Source organism: Medicago truncatula, chromosome 3, assembly GCF_003473485.1.
Source record: "Medicago truncatula cultivar Jemalong A17 chromosome 3, MtrunA17r5.0-ANR, whole genome shotgun sequence".
NCBI classification, from domain to species: domain Eukaryota; kingdom Viridiplantae; phylum Streptophyta; class Magnoliopsida; order Fabales; family Fabaceae; genus Medicago; species Medicago truncatula.
Window position 1 is genome coordinate 11,523,363 of NC_053044.1, and position 20,907 is coordinate 11,544,269.

The 20,907-nt window shown below is 32.1% G+C and overlaps 1 protein-coding gene and 3 long non-coding RNA genes across 7 annotated transcripts; 1 reads left to right on the forward strand and 3 right to left on the reverse strand.

Annotated features, from left to right (window-relative positions):
• Positions 1-237: 237 nt before the first annotated feature.
• LOC112419957 (uncharacterized) lies at positions 238-5,589 on the forward strand. 2 transcript variants are annotated; one of them, XR_003010123.2, is made up of 3 exons: positions 238-1,267; positions 2,361-2,526; positions 4,908-5,589. It is a non-coding gene; the product is annotated as an uncharacterized lncRNA (long non-coding RNA). The 2 variants fall into 2 exon arrangements; XR_003010122.2 differs by having other exon boundaries at positions 241-1,267; positions 4,923-5,589.
• LOC11407253 (uncharacterized) lies at positions 2,999-4,660 on the reverse strand. 3 transcript variants are annotated; one of them, XR_005645182.1, is made up of 3 exons: positions 4,422-4,654; positions 4,245-4,324; positions 2,999-3,248 (listed from the first exon to the last, which is right to left on the reverse strand). XR_005645182.1 is itself a non-coding variant. In XM_039831438.1 (3 exons), exons 1-3 carry the CDS (start codon positions 4,495-4,497, stop codon positions 3,055-3,057), a joined length of 357 nt encoding a protein of 118 aa, XP_039687372.1. In that variant the 5' UTR covers positions 4,498-4,660; the 3' UTR covers positions 2,999-3,054. The 3 variants fall into 3 exon arrangements, 1 of the variants encoding a protein (XP_039687372.1); XR_003010120.2 differs by having other exon boundaries at positions 4,186-4,324; positions 4,422-4,640; XM_039831438.1 differs by having other exon boundaries at positions 4,238-4,324; positions 4,422-4,660.
• A 5,139-nt stretch (positions 5,590-10,728) lies between the features above and the next one.
• LOC11406842 (uncharacterized) lies at positions 10,729-14,232 on the reverse strand. The gene is made up of 2 exons (XR_003010059.2): positions 12,868-14,232; positions 10,729-10,989 (listed from the first exon to the last, which is right to left on the reverse strand). It is a non-coding gene; the product is annotated as an uncharacterized lncRNA (long non-coding RNA).
• Positions 14,233-15,968: 1,736 nt separating this feature from the next.
• On the reverse strand, positions 15,969-16,779 carry LOC120579702 (uncharacterized). The gene is made up of 2 exons (XR_005645455.1): positions 16,460-16,779; positions 15,969-16,359 (listed from the first exon to the last, which is right to left on the reverse strand). It is a non-coding gene; the product is annotated as an uncharacterized lncRNA (long non-coding RNA).
• Between the last annotated feature and the right edge of the window lie 4,128 nt (positions 16,780-20,907).

Consider the following 20,907-nt stretch of genomic DNA (forward strand, 5'->3'; position numbering starts at 1 on the left):
ATAGGAATTACTACATTTCAAGTGACACTAGTAGAAAGGTGCACGCAAAGGGTTTTTGAATCAAGTTTATGAATGAAGAGAACCTTGATAAAATAAAATGAATATAACTATAATTTGCTCCTTGCCTACCGTGATATAGTAAATTTTGAATTTAGGAAGGGTTATGGCTTGAGCTTGACCATAGGCGTCATCATAAGTTGTCAAAATATTCACTACAAGAATAATTGCAATTTCCATGAGTAATACCCATGGTAAAACCACGGGTTATTGAAAATAAAAAACATATAGAACTTACCCATGGCCAAACCATGAGTAATATCTAAACTAATTCTTTCCCATGGTAAAACCGTGGGAAATGTGAAAATAAAAAAATAAAAAATCTCTTTTTTGTAGTAATTTAAAAATAATTTTTTTTTTTGTGGTAGTCGGGGTTTGAACCCCGGATCTTGCATATATTATGCATTGTCCCTACCAACTGAGTTAAGCTCACGCAAACATGTCGCTTAGTTTATTTAACTAGAATCCTTAGTTTTTTTATTTAGTTTATTTGTATAATTTAATGGATCATTTTAGTTTTACTATAATTGTTAGTTTTTAATTAAAGTTAGTTGAGATAAACTCAAAGTTAGTTAAGATACAAAAGTATTACATAGTTTAGTATGGATGTTAGCTATTTTTAAGCAAAGTTTGTTAGTTTGTTTGATTACTTGATAAACAAGTATTGTGAATAAGTTTGTATATAAATATGATGTAAACACGCTTTCATTATTAATGAGACAAAGTTTACGATCAATAGAATGTTCTCTTCTTCTCTTCTTCTCTCCTCTCTCAATATCGAATGTGGGAAAAACAAAGGGGTTGAATTGTGTTGGTTTTTTATGATTCTTTTTTTATTCTTTTTGTGAGTGTTTAATACTAGATTGACTTTGAGTGCAGCGGATAAAACAGAAAAACAAAGATAAAAGAGAGATAGAGAGAAAGAGCAGACAGATGCAATTTTATACTAGTTCCTCCCACACCACAACATAGGAGTAGTCCAGTCTCTTGCACTTTCAAGGGATTTCATTATAATCTCACAGATTACAATTGCTCAAGTACTCTTCCAAGAAACTTCTCAATGCTCAAGCACCCCTGGTAAAGAAACTTCTTTGCTCAAGGTCACTACTAAGAGAATTTCACTGCTCAAGGACAACTCCAAGAGACTTCTATTGTTCAAGCATGCAAGTAAGAGACTTCCAACTCTCAAAGGGAACTATGGTCAAATTAGGTTAGTGTACCAAATCATTTACCAAGTAATAAAGTGATAATTACAGTATCGTATCCACGAGGATTGTTGTTTCATCTAAACAGTTCGCGTTAACTATTTGGGACTAGGTTATCTTAGTGTTGTTATTGTAATCAGGATTTGATTATAGTAGAAAAATTCCTCGAAAGGTCGAGGAGACTAGAAGTAATCTTGTGTTCTGGGGCGAACGAGGATAAATTATATCATGTGTTGTCTCTATCTCTTATCTCTTTTGTTTCCATTTTCTATATGTGTTTTTAGAAGTGTTTAAAAATCCTCAAACAGAATTCAAATCCCCTTATTTCTTGTGATTTTATCATCTTCAGTTGGCATCAGAGATAGGTCTCTGAACTTTCACTTAACCAAGTCAAAGAAAAGATTCTGATAATGAAGGTGATAAAAACACAAGAAGGGGGACGGGGCCGGGGTTAATTGTGTTGGATTTTTTAAAACTTTTTCTAAGTGTTTCTACAACTATTCATAGCCCTAAAGGAAAACAGAGTCTGATACAGAGTAAAATGTAGTGGTTTAAAATCAAACACACACAGAGGGAGAGAGAGGGGGGGGGGAGGGAGGAAGAGAGAGAGAGAGAGAGATTATACTGGTTCCTATCACAAACCTAGAGTAGTAGAGTCCGCTTGCACTTCCAAGAGATTTCACATTAATCTCAAAGATTACAAAATGCTCAACCACACAAGCTATAGACTTCATTTGCTCAATCATAGAAGAAAGAGACTTCTAATGCTCAATTACACAAGTATTATACTTCTAAAATCTAACTTATTCAAATAAAAGATTTTTGGTATTAATTTTTATAGAGTAAGGGCAATTGTAAAAGTTCAGAGTGTTGTGTATTTTCTTCAAATCTTTACCTCCTTATATACAAGAAATTATGAGAGACGTTGGAGAGTGAAACAAATCGAGTCCTTTAGAAGCTTGATTAAAGACATGGGAATATTGCTAGATTTGGTTAATATCGTTGAATAGTTATACAAAATTATTTTTCTTCTTTTAGAATGATCCGTTTTATTCCCTTTGTCATTGAATTTCTTTATTTGTTTTTGTACATGGTCAGTAGGCGACAAATTGTATTATTCAGAGTCTGATAGCAACCTTCCTTCACAAGGAAACAAAACTAGTCAGAAACTTATGATACTGACATGGTTTCAAAGTCTTGACACCTTCTGACCTTCAGATGCTTCTGAATAGACTTCCTCTTTTGATCCAAATGTTGACTTCAGGTAAACTTTTCTTCAGAATTAATTCCAAGTCTTTAGCTTCTCATTTGCTTCAGATGTTGTTATATGTGTAGAGAAACTTATTCTTTGAGAATCAAAACTTAATTTAACAATTTGAATTTAATTTCATGGTATGCACGCTTGAACACATTAGCATATTCAATTTATATTTTATACTCTTGTTATCATCAAAATTTTAAAAACATTGTACAAAACTCATTTTGGTTCACCATTTGAATTCAGAGTTTGAGGTTTTAAACCTCCCCCTGAGTCTGTTGATCCAAAGGCTGAGTTATATAAGCTACCACTAAACTTTAGCTAGATTAATTAAATTATTTTAAGTGCATAACAATTTCATATCATAGAAGATGTAACTTATCAAAAGCAATAAATTATTTCTAAGTTCTTCTTATGTCAGAGTAACCGTTAAATACTTAAGATATTTTAAAAAGAATAATTAATATGCAAGCAAAGATACTGAGAAATAAATTCATTTAGAAACAGTAAAAATGTTTTGATACATAATAAAATTCAAAACAAAAAGATTGTGCAAAAAAAAAAATAAAGGGTAAATAAATATTCCCAAGGGTTTATTGTTTTCAAAAGGTTCAAAATGGCCTTGATATCACTTCTCATTTCATCTTTCTTGGCCATTACAAATTCCATTTTGGCTTCCAGAACCTCCTGCTTCTGCTTCTGCTTCTGCAAATTCATTGTTTCTCTTTCTGCAAATTCAGTTACTAGTGTCTGAGTAAGGATTCATTGTTTCTCTTTCTGAAAATTCACCAAATAACCTAATAGTTCTGTAAAACATTCCATTTATATTTTTGTGTTTTTGATTATACTAATGGTAACTAAATCGAAGCTAAATACTACCATAAAAACTAAAAATGGTGGCAATGTCGTGATTATTGTAAATTTTACAAAGGATTTTGACATCACTTGGAAAAATATCTGAGGGTGAAAAGAAATGGTTATGAGTTTTCACAACAATTGGTATAATAATATGCGGTGACAATTTTGTTATTTTGGTGAATTACATTCTACATCTGTGACATATACCTATGGACAAAAGCATTTCAACCTATTAATTTTTCTTTTCCCCCTTATCTGAAAACAAATTCTTTTTTCCCTGTCACATAAGCACTGACTCGTCTCAAACCTCATCTCCACACAAACCAACTCCGCCGTTCAAGTTCTAACCATGGAAGAACTCTCCCTTGCGTACAAAAATGCCATCGGAACACGACGCACTTCATCTCAAACCAAACATAGAAAATAATTTATGAAAAACCACTACAGTTCTACCATTCCCTTCTTGTGTTTATATGACCTTCACCGCAATCGTGCGACCTCATGTTGTGAGAGAGACAAATCTTTAAGTTTACCAGCTTCAAAACCCTAGGGGTGGGAGATTTGATAATGAGCGGTTAAGATTCAATATAACTGTGAATTACTATGAGTCTTCAATAGGTTTAAGGGTCTCGTAATACATTCCTAATAGTTCCTAGATAGATAATAAGACAATCTAAATAATATTTATTGCTGTCTTGTTTAATTTCATTACCATTATCTTAGAGTATAAAGAGATAATTAACTACAAGGTTCTTGAAATTAAAAAAAAGAAAAAAAATTCATATTATAAGGTGGAAACAAGATAACCAAATGCATCAATGAAGCTGCTCATAATAAAATCCTGTAAACCGAAATTTACGGCATACACAAGTGCTTCGCAAACACTTCCGTTTCTCATCAAAGTTGCAGACAAGTGTTACACAATCAGCATCAACTAAGCAGTACCCTGAAATAGACAAGGGAATAAAAGAGTTTAACTAGAATGAGATAAAATTGAGTACTTATTAAAGAAAGAAATATGAAAATGATTAACACCGGATTACCTTGAGCATTCATTGCAACCAACAGAAGGGAAATAATGATAATCATAACATAAACAAACTTGAAAATTTTAGCCATATTTTGTTACTTTTCTTGTAGCGATTGTTTTTATCACTTTATATTTATAAAGCTCATTCTCTTCATATATAAATCAATTAGTTTTGTCCTCGTAAGCTTAGCTCAGTTGGTAAGGACAATGCATAATATATGCAAGGTTCGGGGTTCAAATGTCGGCCACCACCAAAAAAAAAAAAAAAATAGTTTTAGCACTTAAGAAGTTGGAAAAAAATTGTTCATAAAACTATTATTACTATTATTATTAAATGTCTTTTCAATACATGCATCAACGAGTTGTGTTTCTCTCTTTAGCACACCAAGAAACGTGGTCATTTAATAAAAAAAAGAGGTCACACACAAAAGTTACTCATCATAAAAGTCTTTTTATTTCTTTGATAAAATTTTCATTACTTTATAACCTAATATGATAGGATAGGGTACTATAGACAGGTCTCAAGTCGATGATGTTTGGTTCAAGCATATTCCTTTAAAGGTGTCTTTATTGGCGTGGCGTCTTCTTCGTAATCGGGTTCCAACAAGAGATAATCTGGTGTGGAGGGGTATTCTTCTTCCAACGGACGGAGCTTGTGTGGCTGGTTGTGAAACATTGAATCGGCAACACACCTTTTTTTGCATTGTAATTTTTTCAGTCAAGTGTGGTCTGGTGTGCGGACGTGGTTAGGCATTATTCAGTGCCGTCTGGTGAGCTTCGACATCATTTTCATCAATTCACTAAGATAGCAGGCATGCCAAGAACTTCTTTTTTATTCTTAACTGTAATTTGATTTGCAACTGTTTGGGTGATTTGGAAGGAGAGGAATAATCGTTATTTAAAAACATGATGTTTGATCGGTCAAGACTCATTGAGCAGGTCAAGCTAACTTCATTCCTATGATTGAAATATAAACAGGCGGTTTTAGCTTATACTTATCAGGATTGGTGGAGACACCCGTTGTTATGCATGAGTGTGAACGTGTAATTTATTTTTTTAGGTTGGTGCCACTTTATGGGGTACCTTGACACTGTAATTATGTAAACTTGTGTTTGGTTTTTCTCTTTGCGCTTCTTGTGCAAAGGGAAATACCCTTGAGTAATATATATTTTTTATTTTGATTTGTTAAAAAAAAATATGATAGGATATGGAAAATAAAAAAAGATTAATAATTCCCTCAAAAAAAAAAGATTAATAATAGGAATAACTTCATTTCAAGTGACACCAGTAGAAAGGTGCACACAAGGGAAATAAAAATAACTTAATTTCATTTGAAGCATGTTAATGAATTAATGTGTTGAGAACCTTGATAAAATAAAAGGAATATGATTGTTATTTGTTGCTTAACTAATGTGATATAATAAATTTCAAATTAAGCAATACATATGGCTTGACCTAGGTGGCACCATGAGTTGTTAAAATATTTTTCATAACTTTGCACCTTATTTGTAGTTGCCCTGAAAAACAATCATATACAAATAACAAATGAGATACCACCAATTCATTTTCACATATATTGATATCATATGGAATTATTCCTTTTCATATACGAAATAAATGGGCTATCTTCTCTACAAAAGAGTTATCTAATATAAATCCAGTTTAACGGAGGATCCTCTTATTTTTTATAAAGGTTAGTAAATTAGTAGTATTATTAAGTTTTTTTTTCAGTATAATTAATGAGTTGTGTTTGTTCCTTTAGAATAGCAAGAAGACAAAGATCACAAACATAGCATAGTAGTCATAAAAGTCTATTCCTTTCTTCAAGGGACATTAGTAGAAAGGTGCACGCAAAAGTGATTTTGAAGCAGGTTAACGAATGAAGCTGAAGGAACAATAATAGATGGAAAGAAAAAGAGAGAGGATTTTATTATAGAGAAATACAATGACTTAGGAAAGAATTGCAACAGTGTGCATGGGATACTAGTCCGTCCAAATAACTTAGTTTATAAATGGACATCCACTTATAATATTAAATAGAAAGATACCGATTGCAGCTGATATATCAAACAGAAAGATATATATATATAGAGAGAGAGAGAAAGAGAGAGAGAGAGGGGCAATGGAACTTATATTGGTTCCTCATACAATTCAAGAGTAGTCCGGTGCTCTTGCACTTTTAAGAGATTTTCACTATAATCACAACTGATTACAAATGCTAAATGACGCAACCTAGGGACTTCCAAATGCTTAAGCACACAAGCAAGAGACTTCTAACGCTCAATCACAACTGAAAGAGACTTCCAATGCTCAAGCACACAAGCAAGAAACTTCTAGATGTTTATGAATAAACAAGATTTGTTCTTAACAATTGATATACAATAAGAGGTGTAAACAATACAATGCAGAATAGACTATAAGACTTAGAGTTTATAAGATACAAACTTTGATAAGAAATTATTAAGTGTTCTATTCACTTTTTGATTTGATAGAGTAATGACACAATTAAAAAGTAGAGTCTTGTTCTACTCCTTTAATTTAAGTCTTCATCTACTTAATTAGGCAAGGATATGAAAGACGTTGGAGAAGAGTGCCAACACATTAAGAGTCGTTGAGAAGCTTGAAATCAAGGATGATAGGTCTTTGCCTGATATGGATAATGCCATTGATTAGACATTCAAAATTCCATTGCTGAAACTGGAATTATCCATTCATTCTCTTTATCCTTGAAGTTCCTTGTTTGTTTCTACACATGGTCAGAAGAGGACAAATTGTATTATCGACTTTGACAGTGACAACTACAAAAGAGGAAAAATCTAAGGTGGCGTGGATCCCTCAAGATATTTTGTACTTCAGAGTCTAATGGTCTTCAGAGTCCAATGTAGATAAATTACGCTAATGATACAATCATATAAAGAATTTAGATGTTATTTCTTCAATAATATACTAAGCATGTATGTTATCTCGATTTTGGGGTATTAAGTCATTAATTAGGCTTGAACCTTTCAATCTTTGATATTCTCTATTTTTTCTTGGGAAGGGTAAAATTGAGAAAACCCTTAGAAACTCTAAGTTCGGGGGTCGTTTTCGTTACGGGAAGGTGTTAAGCACCCGTAACGACTATAGTATTCTATAGGAACCGCTTTCCTAGCTTTATGTCTACGCTTTACTTTTATGCTTATTTATTGAAAAAGAGAGTTTATTTAGGTTAAGGATTTGGAAAGAAAGTGTATGAGATTTCATTTTTATTGGACTTGGAGAGGTTTTGACCTCTTGCCTACATACCCTTTTAAGGGATCAAAATTCCATGTAGTTCTCTTCCAAAAGTATTTTTGGTGTGTTTCAATTGATTTTAGTTTTTGAAAATGGTTTTGAAGAAGAGAAAGAGGCCGTAAAGGCATGAGAGGAAAAGATAGTGAATTGTTGGTTCAATTATTAACGAAAAAATGTCTAAGTAGAAATTAAGATTCATTTGAATTTGATTAAGAAAATAAAGGAAAATACAATGGAGTTTTGACTCCAAGGTTTATTAGGAAAGATTTGAGTGATGGAATTAATTTGCTTTGAAGAATGAACATTTTCTAAGTATCGCGTCTCCTAAACATACATCTAAAAAACGGTAAACATACAACGTGTGTGCGTGTCGGTGCTTGTGTCGGTGTACATCACTATAGAGAGTTCATTGTCCTTTACATTTCCCTAGTTTACATGCTATGGTCTTGTAAGGAATTAAAAGGAAATTAAACTACCTAAAATTACATGTCCATTTGACATAGAAATTGAAAGATAAAATGCCTAAACTACAAAAAAAAAATGAAGATAAAGTGATAAGGTGCTTATGAAATGGATGAAACATGAAATAGAATGGTTAGTAGAATAAGGCATAAATGGTAAGAAAAAGTAAGCAATTGAATATGAGATAAAACGGTGAAAATGACGACAATAGCCGAAACGTAAAAGGAAACACATTGCTTGAAACACAAGAAACTAAAAAATCACATCTAAAACAGTAAAACAAACACATGATCAGAGGCATATTCATCACAAAATTGCATATCAATCACTCATATCATATATCAAAATATTATGAACAAAAATGTTGCAAAAATTCCCAAGAATCAACTTAAAAAGAGAAAAAAAAAATCAAGAACTAACACACACATTTTATCAATTTCTTAACATGCAAAAATATCACAAAAATATCAAAAATGTATCAAGAAACACATAGAAAATTTTTAGGAATTTTATGAAAAAAATAAAGCAAGCAGGAGGTCCACATAGCAAGAAACAGGGGTGTGCATAGCATGAAAAAAAGTAAAAACGCAGAAAAAAACCAAAAGAAACAGGCCCAAGCCCAAGCCTAAGGGGTCCGGACGCACAGGAACCACAGGATTGATCTAGAGGATCAAACCCTAGATCTAACGGTCAAGATCAAAGGATGGTGAACCAAAGCTGGACCGGTCCGGTTCGGTTGCTTATAAAATGTGGAGGGACCGGTCCAGTTTCATTTTTCACTTCCCTCTCTCTCTCTTCACTAATTCTAGTGAGAGAAGCTCTCACTTCTCTCTTCTCCCTCCCTCGCCGGTTTCTGAGAAAGCCGGCCGGAGAGGATGAAGATCTGGCCGGAACCTTCAAGGTCCGCCGGAATCTTCATCTTCTCCGGCGAGATCTGCAGATTCCGACGTTCAAAAATTTCAGAATTCGACCAAAACTACTTCAATCCACTCGCCTTCTAATCCTGAGTATGAATCCACCACTGAAATTTGCAGGCAAGGCTTAAATCAACGTAGATCTAGAAAAAGCTTTACGGTTTTTCGAAGAAAATTTTAGGTTTTTTACTTTTTTGAATGAAACTGTTTAGAAACTCCAAGATCTACGTTGATTTGTCTGTGTTGATGTGTTTTGAAAGAAAAGGAAGAAAAAGAAATTTTGAGTATGTTACCTCTGGTTTTAATCGGAGATTTCGAGCAAGATTCTTCGGAAACACTTGATTCTCGTTCTGTTTGATGATTTGGTGCTCGGAACCAAAAATAAATCGGTGATTCTTTCACTGATTTGATTTCTTCTTCTTTACGGGTTCAATTTCTCCATTTCTTTCCTTCTTCTTCTCCTTCCTCTGACTCTGTGATCGGTGCTGGAGTTCCTCGCCTCCGGTAAGGAATTCGTGCCTTGAACTGCAGAGGAGTCAATTCGGTGATGAAGATTCATCAATGAATCTACGAGAATTGACGAATTTGTTGATGGATTTGGTTCTGGAAAATTTAGGGTTTGAACTTGTTCTTGTGTTCTTGGTGAATTTTCTGTTTTTGATCCTAACTGACAAGAGAGAGAAGATTCTTCTCTGTTTGTGATGTGGCATGTAATGAATGGGATCCTTTTTTCTTCTGACACTGTGCACTATTTATAAGCTGCCAAGTGTGCCTTTGGACCAGTGAAATGGTGACACCTGTACTTGAACTTGAAATGGCTCGGCCTTGTACAATTTGTGACTTGGCACCTTTCTGCAAAATAATAAACTTGAAGGACTAATCTGCAATTGTAAAAAAAACAAAAAATGCAATTTTAAAAAAATGGGACCAAAATGCAATTTTAGAAACTGTCTCAGGGACCAAAATGCAATAAAAATAAAATTGGACTAGAAATTGGTAAATTGGACAAAACGTAAAGTGAAATCTAAAATAAAATCAACAAAAGGACTAAAATGAACCAATTACAAAAATGAGGTATTTTAAAATACCTCTCTGTCGAAATTTTGATGGGAAAAGACCAAAATGCCCCTAGGGACTAAACTGACTCAAACTGACTCAGATGCAATTTTTGAAATGATTTTTTTTTAACAAAAACTCAACAATGATTTATAAAACAAGTTGAAAAGACTCAGAGACAATCACAGGGACTAAAATGGGTTCCACTGCAGGAAATGACCAAAATACCCTTCTTGTATGATTTTTGCAAATATTTGAATTAAAATGCAAGAAAACAAAGCAATGATTCATAGAGACTTTTTTAATGACTTGTAACACAAGAAACGACACTTTGGATGGTTTTATGCAAGAAAATCACAGACAAAATCACAATTGAAAATACTTTGAGACAGAGACAGTAAAAGGTGCAGATGAAACAAAGTAAAGGTTCAGAGTAAAACAACAGTAAATTGACAATTATCAGTAGTAGAAAATAAATTTGAATGAGTATTTTTAGGTCCAAAATCAGGGTATAACAATGTATAAATAATTTTCTCAAACATTTCAGCGGAATTAAAACGTCATTACATCGACATCTAAATAAATCATCTCAACAGTCATCCGTAATAAAATAAATCACCAAGTAGTCATGTCATCATACAACTCATATCATCATTAATACATAGTCTCAAAAATTTCCAACAGACATAATAAAGATAACATCAAAGACAGACCCCTAATCAAAGCTCTAAAGTCTAAGACCCCAAAAGCAGTAAACGAGGTAGTGTCCAAGCTATCCTCAAGCGACTCACCAAAGCAAAGCAAACTAGTCCTCCACGTCGTCTACCCATCCATGCGAATAAGGTAGGCGTTCAACCAAATGACCACTGGGGTTAGCTTACAATTCACAATTAAACATAATCAAATGAAAAATAGCGGCATAATTAAATTTCATTGATTAAACAACATTTAAGTAACTCAACATCATTAGCAATGCAACAAGAAATATAAGTATATTGAATTACAAGTATAATCCCATACTTCACATAATCACCAAGTATGAGTCACCAAGTTTCACCATTTCAACTATTCATCAAGCACATAAGTAAACATGACACATTTAATCAATCATCAAATGTATGTTATGCGCCTAGTAACGACTATATATGCATGTGGTATCGATTACCTCAAGGTCGTCACCTTAGATACAAATGTATCATAAAAGACTGTCATTGGATATAATTATCCTAATCACCTTCATTGGATATAAATATTCTAAGACTTATGATGCATGACCATATGACTCACTATGCACATGTTCAAAAACAAATTCGACATCATTTTCACCTTCATTTTGCATACATGCATTCACCATCAATATCATCATCATTTGCATGTAATAATTCAACAATATAATTCATTATCATTATCATCAACACCGACACAATTCAACTCAAGAATCAACAAGTTCAAAAATTACATTTTGCACCAAAGACGAACAATTGTCCATATCTTAACATTCCACATATTAGACATCCAATCATCATCAATTCATTCACATTTTATCATATTAACATGAATTAAATGTCTCCTAAAAGTTATCCGACCATAAAGCATTAGTTTGACAAAGTTATTCTAAGTTTATGAAAACTAGCATTTTTCGATTATTCTGCCAAACTCAAAGCAACTAAGTTCGAATGCCTCAACCAAGTATATACACAATTCACATATAAGTGCAGTAGAATATACATATACGTTTCATAGGCCAATTCCGATTATTCCCAAAATTCACCTAAGTTCGTCTCATTTTGTCATTTTTCAAAAGAATTCAAGTTTTCAAAGTAAAACCAAGTTAAAGTTCATGGTTACCATCCAAAACATTTTTATAAATCCTAACTACAGTAGACAAACCTAGTCCTACTCTTTAACCTTGAGAAAATGAGTTTTCAAAAAAAATTGTGTTCTTGACATATTTCACAAAGTATGATACGATTTCACAAAACTAAGTTCAATCTAATCCAATTGATGTTTCCAAGGGTTTAGAAAGTTTAAATACAGTTAAATACATCAAAAGAATCACTTAGAGGTGTTTGAGAATGACCCAAAAAGGCTGGGAACGCCAAAATCTAGGGTTGTTGTCACTGAGCAACTCACTATGGCGAGTTGCTACTCACTATAGCGAGTTTGACAGTAACAGGGAACCAGATTTTGGGTTCCTCTAGGGAACTCCCTCAAATTTCATCGAAAGTCCTCAACTTTGATCCCCCTTGATCCCAAATTCGACTCCAAAACTTGTACACTAGTTTATAAACATTAAAAGGCATTTAAAACAACAACCAACATTGAATCATAACGCTAATTCACCTCAAATTCATCATCAAGTTCATTTTCACCAAAAACCACCATTTTCTCATTTTTCATTCAAATTTCACAAACAACCATACCAATTCAAACCCCATCAACATAAAAATACAAACAAACATTCATGAAGTGAATTCAAATACATTTTAGCAATATTCACTCACCAGTTCATGATTTACACTCAATTAATCAAAAATCTTCAAAACAACACAACAACAACAACAACTATGGAGTTTAAGCTCTTAACACAACGATTTCGTTAAGTTTATCATTTCCATAAATTCACATGAATTAGGAGCACGAATTTCATCATTCAAAACCACAAAAGGTCACAATTAACACATAAGCATTTAAACTCATAATTGAAAATAATAGATTATGACTTAATTAGTGAAAAGAAACCATCCCCCTTACCTCAAGTTCTTCAAGAATCCAAACCATAGCTTCATTTTAACTCATAGCCTCCAATCCTAAGATCTCTCTTGCTCCTCTTTTCTTCTTCTTGATCCACTATCTCTCTCTACATCTCTCTCAAAATGTTTTTGTGAAATGAGTGAATGAATGTAATGACCTAATTTTTCACAAGTGTTGTGTTTATATAGTCTCCTCATAATTGGGCTTAGTCTCTAATTGTCTTAATGTGCTCAATATTCTTACCAACTAATTCACCAAAGTTACTACACACTTAAACCGTCAAAATAATGAATAACTACTGTCTTACCCCAACTTACTAGAAACGTAGTAAAAATAATTATTCCCACATAACACACCAAAATAACCCTCCAAATAAAATGATTATTTTACCCTTGCTCCCCAAATGACCAGAATACCCTTGAGTCTAAAATAACTAAAATAACATTCTTAAGCCAACGTTTACTAATCCCGAATAAAATACACACAAAGGCAAATAATCACACATAAACACATATTAACACACTTAATAATTAATTAAAATAAATCTAGCAAAAAACGGGTTGTTACATTTAGAGCCTAGTAGGTTGATTATCAATTGATGGATTAATTTTCCTAATATTAAGGGGAGATAATAAGCAGCTGAAAATGTGAACCTGTAGTTCAAATAAATTATTTGAAAAGAAATATTATTGTCTCGTCTTGATCCTCAAGATATAACTCATTTGCAAAGGTAAACACATCAAATATCAACTTCTAATGCTCCAAACGAAATATATGTCCATGTTGGATAATATAATATTGCAAATGAGTCTCAACCGTGTCCGAAGCATGGTAGGACAATCGGTTCCAAATATAAAAAGCCTCGAATAAGAAAAGGAGCTTAAAAGAATGATAACCCAAACGAGGATATAGAAATTCTAGAGTTTTCTGACATAATTGATTTTTGAATTCCAGAAGAAATAATTAGGTACCTGAAACTTATGAATTATTGATAAATTATGTCATGAATGAAAGATCTCAATAGAATGAGATTGAATCGAAATCAAGTCAACGTTGACGTGTTTATGCATATAATATGACGCTATATGTAATAAGTAATAATGAGGATCATGGTTTTAAGTCTATTAAAGATTATATTTGCAAATAGAAAGAGACAATTCGAATGAAATCAAACTCACTTCATAAAGTAGAATTTGTTTTCACTTGTAGTCCGCACACTTGAAGGTGTGAAGTTAAATGAATATATATGATTGTTCGCGCGAAAAAGAAATTAGAATGGTAAAATACATATATAGAGTTTGATATGTTCACTTGAAGTGAATAGGTAAATGTCTACCATTTATTTTTTAGAGACATATTCTTTAAAGACATATTCATCTGAAGTGAATTCAAGTACTTTTTCATACTTGATTAAGTTCAGTAGCACATGAAAGGCTCAAATTATATGAAAGATGTGTTACAATATATTTATATGGCTTACTTGATATTTTTATAAGAATTTAATTTTATTGAGGCATACAATTCAGATTCTCGAAGAGATTACTTAATCAAATAAAAATATTGAAACATGTTGTTAATATTCTTAGTGAATATTTTATAAAAGAGTGGTATAAAATGATAGTATTTATCCATTTGCAAATAAATTTGGGAACTCTGAAAGAGTTCGAAAGTTGTTAAAAAAAAGAAACTAAGATGAAATATGTAGCAAAGATATATATATTTATTTGAGATGACAAGTCGAGTATTTGAAAATATCACTTTTGTGAATCATGAAGCTTATATAGAAATGTGCTAAAATGGTTATAGATGGACAAATTATATTTGTTAAGCACTCATATGATTGTAAAATCACTAGATGAAGACAAAAACAATTGTTAGAAAATTTGAGTAAATAATGAAGAACTAATTGATTCTGAAGTACCATATTTTAGTTCAATTGAAACATAATAATATACCTTGATAACTATTCATGTTATGATATATTATTTGTTACTTTATTATATTAGAAATGCAGGTTATTTGTGTGATGCTCATATGAAATTTTTGGACTACATAAAGAAAGTCAATAATGTATTTGGTTGTGGTCTATGATTGAACACATAGAATAAACTTGCAATTTATCTTCCAGATGAGTGAATGAAACAATCATTTATGAATATGATACCATGTGCATTACTCACTTGAAAAGATATGATCATGAGAGGAATGATGATACAAGCAATCAAATTTTTTTTTCATGTGATAATCTTGCAAACATTTTCACAAAGTCACTTCCAAACATAATTTTTAAACAACTCATACAAAAGATTGATCTTCATCGTCTCAGAGATGAATGTTTGATTGAGGGGGAGATATAAATATATTTTGCACTCTTCTTCCCTTCACCATGGTTTTGTCCCAATGGGTTTTTATGGTAAGGTTTTTAATGAGACAGATATATCAGAATTGTACTCTTTTTCCTTCACTAAGGTTTTTTTTTCTCATTGGGTTTTTTCTTAATATGATTTTAACGAGGCATATCCTCGATGGACATCCAAGGGAAAATGTTATGAATATATCTATTAGTGGATGTCCTCCGCATCCTTGTAACTTCCACTACTAAGTGGACTGTAAAGTGGTTATTCATCTACCTATTTGTGTCCTATAAATAGGATCTATATTGCAATGTAAAGACACATTTGAGAAGCAATACAACATACTCTTTTGTTATCTATTTATCCCTTTCTCTCAACTCTTTTACGTTGTAAAATATCTTACAATATTTTAGATTAATTTCATAACAATAATTATAATTTTGTAGTTGTTATATATATATTCATATATTTCAAAAGAGAACAAAGTCTTCGAGGATATTAAAAAATAAAGTGTAAAAGAAATATAATGTAGGAATTAGGACATAGATATGAAATTACAGGATTGAGAAAATTAAATAAACTAATTTTAAACTTATCTACTAAATTATCTTCAAAAAAATAAAACTTATCTACTAAATTATGATTAGGGGAAGGGTATGAAAGAAAATTTAATATGTCTGAGTTAAAGAGCATGTCGATATCATTATCATTATCTTAGAGTGCAAAGAGATAACTAGGTTCTTGAAATTAGAAAAAGTACAAATTTCATTCATTAGGTGGCAGCAAGATACCTACTTTCTTCAATTATATTTATAACAAAAAATGATTTTCAAATATATTGAATAATTAATATATCGGGTCACATTTATAGATTAGATATATTAATTATTGGATATACTTAAAAAGTTGTTTTTTTATTATAAATGTAATCGGATGGTGTAAATGACAATTCTTAATTATTCTAACAGAGAATTTGCTGACTTTTCTTGGGTCTAGCACTAAATGCATCAATGAAGCTGCTCATAATAAAATCCTGAAAACCGCAATGGACGGCATCGACAAGTGTTTATCACACACTGCGGTCTCTCATCAAATTCGCATACAAGTGTTACACAATCGGCATCAACTAAGCAGTCATCTTCAATAGACAAGAGATTAAAAGAGTTTAACTAAAATGAGATAAAATTGAGTACTTATTAAAGAAAGAAATATGAAAAGGATTAAAATTACCGGATTACCTTTAGCATTCGTTGCAACTAGAAAGAAGGAAATAATGATAATCATAACATAAACAAACTTGATAATTTTAGCCATATCTCGTTACTTTTCTTGTAACAATTGTTTTTATCACTTTATATTTATAAAGCTCATTCTCTCCATATATAAATGAAATAATTTTAGCACTTAAGAAGTTGGAAAAATTGTTCATAAAAAATTATTATTAAATGTGTTTCCAATACATGCATCAATGAGTTGTGTTTCTCCCTTTAGCACACCAAAAAACGAGATCATTTAATAAAATAAAATAAAATAAAAAGACGAGGTCACACACAAAAGTTACTCTTCATAAAAGTCTTTTTATTTCTTTGATAAAATTTTATTATTTTATAACCTATTATGACAGTATAGGGAAAATAAAAAAAGATTAATAATAGGAATAACTTCATTTCAAGTGACACTAGTAGAAAGTTTCACACAAGGGGAATGAAAATAAATTAAACTTCATTTCAAGTGACACTAGTAGAAAGACTCACGCAAAGGGATTTTGAAGAATGTTGATGAATGAATGTGAAGAGAACGAATATGATTGTTATTTTATTTTTTTTTAGAAATCAAAATGGATTATATATATATATATATATATATATATATATATATGTATATAACGATGAATGAAAAGCTCCGTGCACAAGGAGTGCAAAGAACACCAATGACAAAGTTACAACTTCAAAGTCCTACAATAGATCCAACAAAACAAACAAAAATAAAAATCAGCAGACACCTATACAAGGCAGCGGATATCTTCACCGATTATGATAACAGTAATTAAAAGAAACATGTTTTGCTTTCAGCCACAGAAAAGATAGTAACTTGACTTTCTCTAAAAGAACCAAAGAAGTAGACACCATATCTTTAAAAATACGATTATTCCGTTCCTTCCATGATTGTTATTTGTTGCTTAACTATTGTGATATAATAAATTTCAAATTAAGGAATGCTTATGGCTTGACCTAGGCGGCACCATAAGTTCTTGGAATATTTTTCATAACTTTGAACCTTATTTATAGTTGCCCTGAAAAACCAAAACAGTCATGTGCAAATAACAAATGAGATACATCGATGCATTTTCACATATATTGATACCATATGGAATTATTCCTTTTCATATACGAAACAAATGGGATATCTTCTCTAAATTTTGGAGTTATTCCTTTCATATACGAAATAAATGGGCTATCTTCTCTACAAAAGAGTTGTCTACTATGAATCCAGTTTAAAGGAGGACCCTCTTATTTTTTATAAAGGTTAATAAATTAGTAGTATTATTAAGTTTTTTTTTCAGTATGTATTAATGAGTTGTGTTTGTTCCTTTAGCAGACCAAGAAGACAAGATCACAAACATAGCTTAGTAGTTATAAAAGTCTATTCCTTTCTTTTTCTTTAATAATTTTTTTTTTATCATTTTATAACCTACTCATGATAGGAAAGGGAAAATAACAAAAGATTAAATACTAGAAATAATTTCATTTCAAGTAACTTTAGGAGAAATGTGCACACAAGGGGAATGAAAATAAATTAATTTCACGTGACAAAGGGAATGAAAATAAATTAATTTCAAGTGACACTAGTAGAAAGGTGCACGCAAAGTGATTTTGAAGCAGGTTAACGAATGAATGTGAAGAGAACCTTGATAAAATAATAGTCATCAGGTTCTTTGAGTAAGCACAAGAATAAAGAGAAAACGACACGAGAGAGAAGATTTTATTATAGAGAAATACAATGACTTGGTAGACAATCATGATAAGTGCTAGAGAAAGTTGTATTTTAAATGAATATTCAAAACACTTTTGTTACTTGTTTTGCAAGTTATTGAGGGAAAAGCCGAGAGAAAAGTGATTATTGCCTTTTTACGCTTTATCTATCTTACTTCACCCATTTGTGCAGGATTTGAACTCAAGACATCAAGCAAAGAGAAAAAATGGAGAAAAGTACAAAGAGGCAGAAAAATGAAGTCACTCGCCTCAAACTCGCCGTGGCGAGCAGCAAAAGCGAGCAGACCTATTCAGTCATCACCAACTCGCAATGGCCAGATGAAAGGCGAGCAATTCCAGTAAGCAACAGAGATCACACGCCACCAACTCGCAATGGCGAGTAGAAGGCGAGTCATCTCGCAATGGTGAGAGCAAGGCGAGCAATTCCAGAGAGCATCAGTTTTTCACACGCCCTCAACTCACAACGGCGAGTGAAAGGCGAGCAACTCGCAATGGCGAGTGAATTTAATCGTGAGGCGAGTTAGGGCGGCCTAAACTCCTCAAAGGCGACGTGGCTCAAACTTAATGGTGAAGAAACATCAACTCGCCATGGCGAATAGAGTTACTCGCGAGGCGAGTTGATGCAGATCAAGAATTCTATAAATAGCCCATTTAATCATTACATTAAGGGATCTTAGTTTTTCTCATACTCTTCACTTGTAATACTTTTAGAGAGAGAGATAGGTCTTGTTCTAATAGAGTTAAAGTGATAGAAAGTGGATTCTTCCTCATTTGTTGAGAGATCACAAGTTTGTAATGAATCCTTCTCTTTCAATTCATTCTTGCAAGGCTTCCATGACAATGAGTAGCTAAATCTCATTTGTTGGGATTAGAGGTACTTGATCTTAGCTTAACATGTAATCTTTTGATCTATAAATATATGGTTCTAGCATTTGATTTGATATTGATGTTATTCTTGCACTTTAATGTTTATGTTTGATTTGATTGTGATTGAGAAATACTTTTGAATCTAGGTTTAGAATAATCATCTATCAAAACATAAGTTCTAGATATGGAATTGATGTTTTGATAATCACCTTTTGTATCCAAACTTAAAGCTTTCTTATCATTCAATAGATTGAGAAATCATCGATTAAATGATAAGACCGACTCTTGAAATATTCAATAGTTTGAGACATTGACGATTGAATGATACAATTGATTTCACAATATTGTTTGGACACGAATGGTGTTGTCGAGGGATACGTGATAATATCAAAGAAAAGTTAGAATCCATATATGGTCATTAGGTTACGTGTGACGCTTGATTAAGGAACTCTAATCCTAACAAGTTTCACGCCTTATTAATCTCAATTTTATTATTCGCAACTTAGTTACTAAAACAAACAACAAATTATCTTTTAACTTAGAATTATATTAGGTGTCAAACGGTCTGTGATATCGCACTAGTCCTTGAGGAGACGATATAAATACTTACTATTGGTTGATGCAAAAATACTACATCAAATCACAATAGTATGCATGGGCTAAATGTATGGTCAAATAACCCAGTTGCTAAACGGACATCCACCACTACTAGAAAAAGCAAAATTAGTAAGGGAAATTAGTGACGGAAAAAATGAAATTCCTCACAAATTCCTTGGTCGCAAAATTTAGTGATGGAATTAGAGAGGGATTTCATGTTTTCCCTCATTAAATATGATCCCTTACTAATTTTTGTTTTTTTAGTAGTGCACTTGTACTATTAATAACACTCCTCACTTGGATAGCCATCTAGTATATGCCTCGTTAAAACTTTACTGGAGAAAAAATTCCAGTGAAGGAAAAAGGGTACAACATCATTTTGTGTCATAATCTGCCTCGCTTAAAACCTTGCCATGAAAACCCAATGAAATAAACCATGGTGATGACTATATTTGGCAAGTGCATCAAATTGTTTTCTAGTAATAAATTAGCGAGTAAGAATGTCCTCACATGGTTTGTCGTTTCAACTAGGCAACTAGCTAAAGTTATTAAAACAATAAACAAAAGCATTAACCGTGGGAGTTTGCAAATTTGATTTGATTGTGCAAAGTGACTAAGTTGATTGCGGAAGTAAAGGGTTTGATTGCAGAATGTGGCGGAAATTTGAATTCTTTAAATCCCTCTATTTCTTTGTTGGATTAATTCAGAAAATTATCAGTTATGAGATAAGGTTCTATTTAGGTGGCTAGTTCGATGGGATTTAACGTTACTTCAGATGTCAATCCTTTTGAGATCCAAATATGGTTTAATAGTTATTAAGGTGGGGACTTACTCTCTCATAGGTAATTGAAACAAAAACGAAGTTAATATTCCTAAATTGTTATAAAAAAGAACCACCTAACCTTTAGAATCTTAGAAGTTTACCTCATAACCTTACTTGTCCCTAGTAGATTAAATGGATAGGCCTAACCTTATCCTACTAAGGGAAGATAATAAGGTTTATACGCAATATTCAGAAAATTGATTAGAAATATCTCTGCAACCTATTTGCATGTTCGGCCAAATGCTTAGGTATGTTACACTCCCTATGATTTGTGGAAACATTATTAAGCCTTTTGCATATAAAAATTAAATAAATTTCAAAATATAGCTGAATAAAAGACTTAAATTTTTTAAATCCAAAAAACAAATAGATGTGAATTGAAGACAAATTAAAAAAACAAATAAAA

Coding starts and splice junctions, on each gene's coding strand:
- LOC11407253 (XM_039831438.1), bottom strand. CDS start 4,497: ATGGCTAAAATTTTCAAGTTTGTTTATGTTATGATTATCATTATTTCC. Junction 4,325..4,421: donor GGTTGCAATGAATGCTCAAG/GTAATCCGGTGT, acceptor TGTCTATTTCAG/GGTACTGCTTAGTTGATGCT. Junction 3,249..4,237: donor GCGAAGCACTTGTGTATGCC/GTAAATTTCGGT, acceptor CTGAATTTGCAG/AAAGAGAAACAATGAATTTG.